Source organism: Sebastes umbrosus, chromosome 21 (genome assembly GCF_015220745.1).
Source record: "Sebastes umbrosus isolate fSebUmb1 chromosome 21, fSebUmb1.pri, whole genome shotgun sequence".
NCBI classification, from domain to species: Eukaryota; Metazoa; Chordata; class Actinopteri; order Perciformes; family Sebastidae; genus Sebastes; species Sebastes umbrosus.
Window position 1 is genome coordinate 26,722,126 of NC_051289.1, and position 6,000 is coordinate 26,728,125.

Here is a 6,000-nt window from a genome sequence, read left to right on the forward strand (position 1 = left end):
AAAACTCATATTGTACCCTCAAGTCATGAAAGGGGATCATGTTAGGTTATTGTAATGTGTGCCAGCCAGTAAGTGGGTTAGAGACCCAGTAGAGCTGCTGAACTCTATCTGGAGCTGAGATGTCTTCAGGCTGCTGTTTAAATGCTGCTGCTGGTAGCAATCTAATCTAATCTTAGATCACAATCAGTTCATGCCCAAAAGCATTGAACGTGCTTCGTACAAAAGCTGCAGATAGACGGATAGTGTGTGGTGGAAGAATTAAAGGATGGATAGAAGGAGAGTAAGAAAGACGTGACGACACAGAGAGAGAATGAAATAGCAAGAAAACCCATATCATCACCATAAACATCATCATCCACCAAAATGAACTCATATGCTAATTATGACAATTTCACACCAATATCTAACAGGATCAAATGATGAAGTGATGACATTTTGAACAGATAGAAACTACAATTGCAAACACTTTTCAGAATAACCTACGTAGAAGCTCCCCTCTAAAAGATCAACAACACTGACAGCAGAATACATAAACCATGTCTCACCAAGAAAGCTTGGATCAGTCATTGATTTTTTGAATGATTGAATTGTGAAATCAGCTAAGTGTAGAGATTGAATCGTTGCAGGAAACACCGGGAACTGTGGGAGGAATGTACAGATATGGCAAAGACAGCACAGATAGTTCAGTGTTTGTTAGTGCTCCTTCTTTTTTTAGCTCAAGGTCTTTCTGTCCCAGTGAACAAAGCAACAGCAACGCTGTGACCTCACAGCCAGAAGTATTTTCGAAGAAGAACGTTATGCTGAAAAGAGGTATAAATATACTTTAAAGAGCATTAGAAATAACCTTTACAGAAGTCAAACTCGATCCGAACTTAAAAGGAGCCTCCTTTCATATGATTTCTAAATGGATAAAAACCTTCATTATTGATCCTGACGCAGCTGTAAGGACTGCATTCTGCTGATTGCAGCAAGGTAGCATTGATTGCAGCATTGTTACACAATCAAACCCCAAAATAAGAGTAGGAATGTGAAAATGAGCGTGACATGTCTCCTTTAAAGCTGCAGAATAAAGTAGGCAGAATATTTTTGGCATCATTGGGCAAAAATCCCATAATAACCTTTCAGCATATTGTAATTCAAGTGTTCTGAGAGAAAACTAGACTTCTGCTCCTCCTCATGGCTCTGTTTTCAGGCTTTAGAACATGTAGCCTGTGACGGGAGACTTTGACCAATCACAGGTCATTACAGAGAGAGAGAGACTGTCCTATTGGCTGTGCTCTGGCTGGTGGGCGGTGCTTGGTATTTCCTCAGCAGATCTCAACATGGCTGCCGGGTCACAAACTTTCTCATTTTACAGCTAAACAGCACACTACAAGATGATTCTGAGAACATCTGAGGAGAGAAATAGTCATTACAGTAACAGAATATTGATCCATATTTTATCAGCTTTGATCTCAACTTTCGTAGTGGCCAAACGGCGGTACTGCAACTTCCGTATCCGTCACATGACGCCATCGGGCCCAGAAAGACTTTTTCCCATAGACTTCCATTGGTAAAGAGATGTCTGTAACTCAGAGGATCATTTATTTGGGGTGAATTTGAATATAACTCACCTGTTTAAATAATATTAGGGTTTAAAGTTTGGCATAATTGAAGGCGTGAATGACAGCCACTAGCTGTCTCCTCTGCTGCGTCACCCGGGCTGGGAGTTAGGCTGCACTGTCGCTGTGGAGATGACGACGGACGCCACTACGAGCTTCACAACTGCTCTTCAGAAACCTCCAGGTGACGTCACAGAGACTACGTCCATGTTCTCCACAGTCTGCGGTTTATACCAGGGAGGGTTTGAACATGAAGAACATGAAACATGCATCACTGTTTCATAATAAATAAAGGATGATAGAAATATAAAGGTTAATGGATGTGGTTCATGTTTAGTGGAAACAACACTGCTACCATATGCTAGCTTTATTCCCCAGATGTTTTCAGCTGCATTGCCTCAATCAGTGCCGTAATTCAGCTGCAAACATTGTGGGGACAAACAGCATATGGGAGGAGAGTGGTTCAGTGTGTCAGCGGGCTGGGATCGCTGTGTGGATGCTGCTGGAATATCAATCTGTGTTCCGGGGCTATACAGTATCTTAGTTTATCTCTCCAATCCCCTCCAGCTATCTTGTACGGATTCATTTTGAACCTGCAGTTCTTGGTTCTTCTCTAACTTCACTCTGTGAAGGCCAGTACTGTACTCAACCTGTAGGACTAGATATTGAATCATTTATACTGTTGCTAAGTCAGACAGGCTTCCAAGAGAATGATCCGACTGAGACTGAGTGAAGAAGACCCTCCAACCAAACAGAAAGGTCACATTAAGAGCTTTTGAAGAACAATATTGATACTTGATTGAAACTATATTAGCTGTTGTACTACAGGACTTCATCATGAAACTAATGAAACATACATTTCAACCTTTTTGGAAACAAAAAGATTTGAAGAAAAGCAGCAGATACGAGTATGAAGAGGCAGAATAAATCTCTCACGGATGGTTAAATGCCGCTGGATTTAGACAGAAGAGCAACGGAAGAAAAAAAAGACAAAACAAACAAGCTTCTTCTGGTGGCTTTTAGTTTCAGCTGTTACTAGGCAACAGCTTCTCCAACTTGTTTGAGAAGTAAAATAATATTCATCCCCGGGTTGACGGAGGCAGCGCCAGAACAATTCCTAATCACATCTGAGCACCGCTCGCTCGTAGTTTGTTCCTTAATTAAAACTCTTTTGTGCAAAAAGCACAACCAGCAAGCCTGAAACTGAAGGATGAAGCACAGAGCAGCTCCTCATCGCTTCACCACAGTCATCCCAATTTAAATTCTGTCCTCAGTCATCAGTCACGGCCCACGTCGAGCCGAGTACACTCCCGTTTGATTCAGGACAGACTACTATGGGAGCTGACTGGCGTGGACTTGGAGTAACACAGTTTCCCAGAATGCATTTTGCGCCAACCTCATAACTCAAGAATTCATATACTAATTATGACATGAAAATGAACAGAGGCAGTGCAGTCCATATTACATTTTGATTTATTTTAAATATAGATTACAGATTACAAAGCATAACAAAGCGTATCTTTTAGTTGAAAACTCAAAAAGCTTTATTTTTCTTGTGATAAAGTTTGTTGGTGGACATTTGAGTTGAGGTTATTTAGTGACGGTACAGTAAAGTGCAGTTGTTGCTGAGTTGGTGATGTCAGCCAGAGTGATGCTAGCGGACTGCGTCTTCTCGTCCTCGGGACTTTGGACTCCTGAGTTGAACTTTTAATCAAAGTTTGAACACCTAACACACTTAAGGCCTTTGCACACATTTTGATTAATTCACATGTCAATATATCTTTTTCAACTGTTGTTTTTGTCATGATTATTTTCACACGTAAATATTACACGGCACAAAAAGCAAAACAAATTTACCGAATAAGGCCAACTTTTCAAAGAGTAGATGTGCTAAATGGGATATGGAAATGGCTTTACCAAAAGAATTGTGACGTAGTGAACATTTAACAGCTGATTCTGCCGTCCTTCTTCCTGTAACCTTCGTCTCCTGACAGCATGAAACATGGCCAATACTAGCTGACATTAAAACTTGCCCCATCAAAACTAATTCCTGAAGACCTCTCTCCATTTTTTCATTTAAAAATGAATAAAAAAATGAAGAGAGAGAGAGAGAGAGAGAGGCCGGCTGTGCTCTTGTGCTTACTCAGATGGAGGAAATGGAAGTGCTGACTGTGCTCTCTCGTATATTCCAGATCGAAGCCTGCAGTAAGGAGGCCGAGAAGATTGATTCCCTCATCAACTATGCCAGTCCCACGCTGGTCTCCCATGTCCCCCTCTCCGCATTCCTCACGTCCGAGATCAAGACCTCCTCCATCCGGTCGTCCGGGGGCGCTCCGCCTTCACCTCTAGCCCCAGGCCTGTGCTTCCTCCTGGGCCTCCTCATCACTGCAGTCCTCCAGCAGGGCTAAGAGTGCTGCTCATCCACACCCAGCACCCCCCCCCTCCCGCCCCCCCCCGCACCCCCCTCTAACTCTTGAGTGGTCCAAAGTATCCACGCCCCCCTTCCCCCCGGATGTCATGAGGTGAGTGTGTGTTCGGGCGGTCACGAAGCAGGAAGAAGCAATGCCATTTTTTCGACAATCATTCCTATTGACTCACCTGCGTGTCAAACAATCAAGGCGGTGGAAAAGCTCTTATTCTGGAAAGCTTTTGTATGAACAGTGTTATTCAGTGGATGAATTACTCACCGGGTTCCCTCCAGTGAAGTATGTGTGAGTGTGTGTGTGTGTGTGACCTTTTAAGAAGTATTTGACTTCATGCCAGCAGTGTTTCTCCATTAGTCCCAGCAGCAAGCTCTCCTCTGAAAGCTGTTAAGTGGGAACGTAATTTTCATGACTCACTCTGTCTTGTTCTGGGGCTTTGTATGTGTGTGTGTGTGTGTGTGTGTGTGTGTGTGTGTGTGTGTGTGTGTGTGTGGAGACAGACGAGGACAAAACATCCCTGTCTGGCAGCACATCTGTCTGACAAATTAGCCCAAATTCCCTCTGCCACACACACTCCCACACAGATATTGGTGTCACTCAGGCCAGACTCCTCTGCTCCAGACGGAGTCTGATCAGCATTGAAGTGACATGTTTCAAGCCTCTGGTAAATAAGAATGCACAGTAGCACAGTGCGTGATGTTTCTCTACATGTGAGGTGTATATACGGACCTAGTGTTTGAACCTCTAACCTCAGCAGTGTTAGTGCTCATGGACTGAGCCAGCTCATATGAGACTAATCCAGCCTCCAAAAGTCGGTTCGAACTACCGACCGAACAAAGTGCCGGAGAGTTGATCAAAAAAGTTGAAATATTAAGGGAGCCCAGGGGTTGCGGTCCAATAGTCCAACAAATGTCATCCTCTGTCTTTTCCTAACTACTTTTCCTCAACCTCAATGGAAAACGTCATGAGGTTCAAGACAGATGTGAAGGAGAATCCCACTACACTGATGAGTACAGCGAAAAATGCTCAATTCAAGTAAGGATTCCTGTCACAAATAGAATCACACCTCCTGAGACTGATATATAGTGCATAATCATACTTGCCAACCTTGAGACCTCAGAAATAGGGAGGATTTGTAGACCAAAGAGACTTTGTTTCCTGCATTCTGGTGACTTTTAAAGAATAAAATAGCTCATTAATAAGTAGCTACACTTTTTAAACTTAAATACTTTTCATTTTACTTTTAATTCTCAGGAAAGAAAACAGAATAATTCACCACTCTGTCATGAATCTCTGGTATCAACTAATATTCCCCTGCTAGAGTATTTCAGACACAACCCAACAAGAGCACCACTGCGCTCTGAAATTTCGCTGTGTTGAGCAAAGCCCAACTTTGGGTGCTGCATGTTGCGATGTGCGGCGAGTGCATCTCTCTTCTGCCAGTAAAGAAGAAGCAGGTTGTGATAACGATAAGGAAAAAAGGTGTGAACATTTGTCATAAATCAGGAGAAATGAGGGAGAATTGTGACCCCTTGAGGAAAATCAGGAGGGTTGGCAAGTATGTGTCCAATTATACAGTGATGGTGGACGTTATTAATGGCCAAATGGTGCGTCGCTTTAAAGGTCCCATATTGTAAAAAGTGAGATTTTCATGTCTTTTATATTATAAAGCAGGTTTAAGTGATATATAAATACTGTTAAAATATCAAAAACGCTCAATATACGGAGAAATACACACAGCCCGTATTCAGAAACTGTGCGTTTGAAACGAGACGTCAGGATTTCTGTCCATTTGTGATGTCACAAATCTACAATATTTAGACCGTTACACGGTTTTAAACGTAAACATTCTAAATGTGTCCCAGTTTATTTCCTGTTGCAGTGTATGTTAATGACATCAGCTGACAGGAAGTAAACATGGACCCAAACTGCTGCCTAGAAACGCAATTCTCTTGCAATTCTGTTGAAATGCACTA

At 42.5% G+C, this 6,000-nt stretch overlaps 1 protein-coding gene across 1 annotated transcript in view; it reads left to right on the forward strand.

Annotated features, from left to right (window-relative positions):
* The window catches only part of reck (reversion-inducing-cysteine-rich protein with kazal motifs), a 74,574-nt gene extending 69,689 nt beyond the window's left edge, over positions 1-4,885 (forward strand). The window contains 1 exon segment of the mRNA XM_037756567.1: positions 3,794-4,885. Coding sequence (XP_037612495.1) covers positions 3,794-4,009 — 216 coding nt within the window. The 3' untranslated portion in view covers positions 4,010-4,885.
* The last annotated feature ends 1,115 nt before the right edge of the window (positions 4,886-6,000 follow it).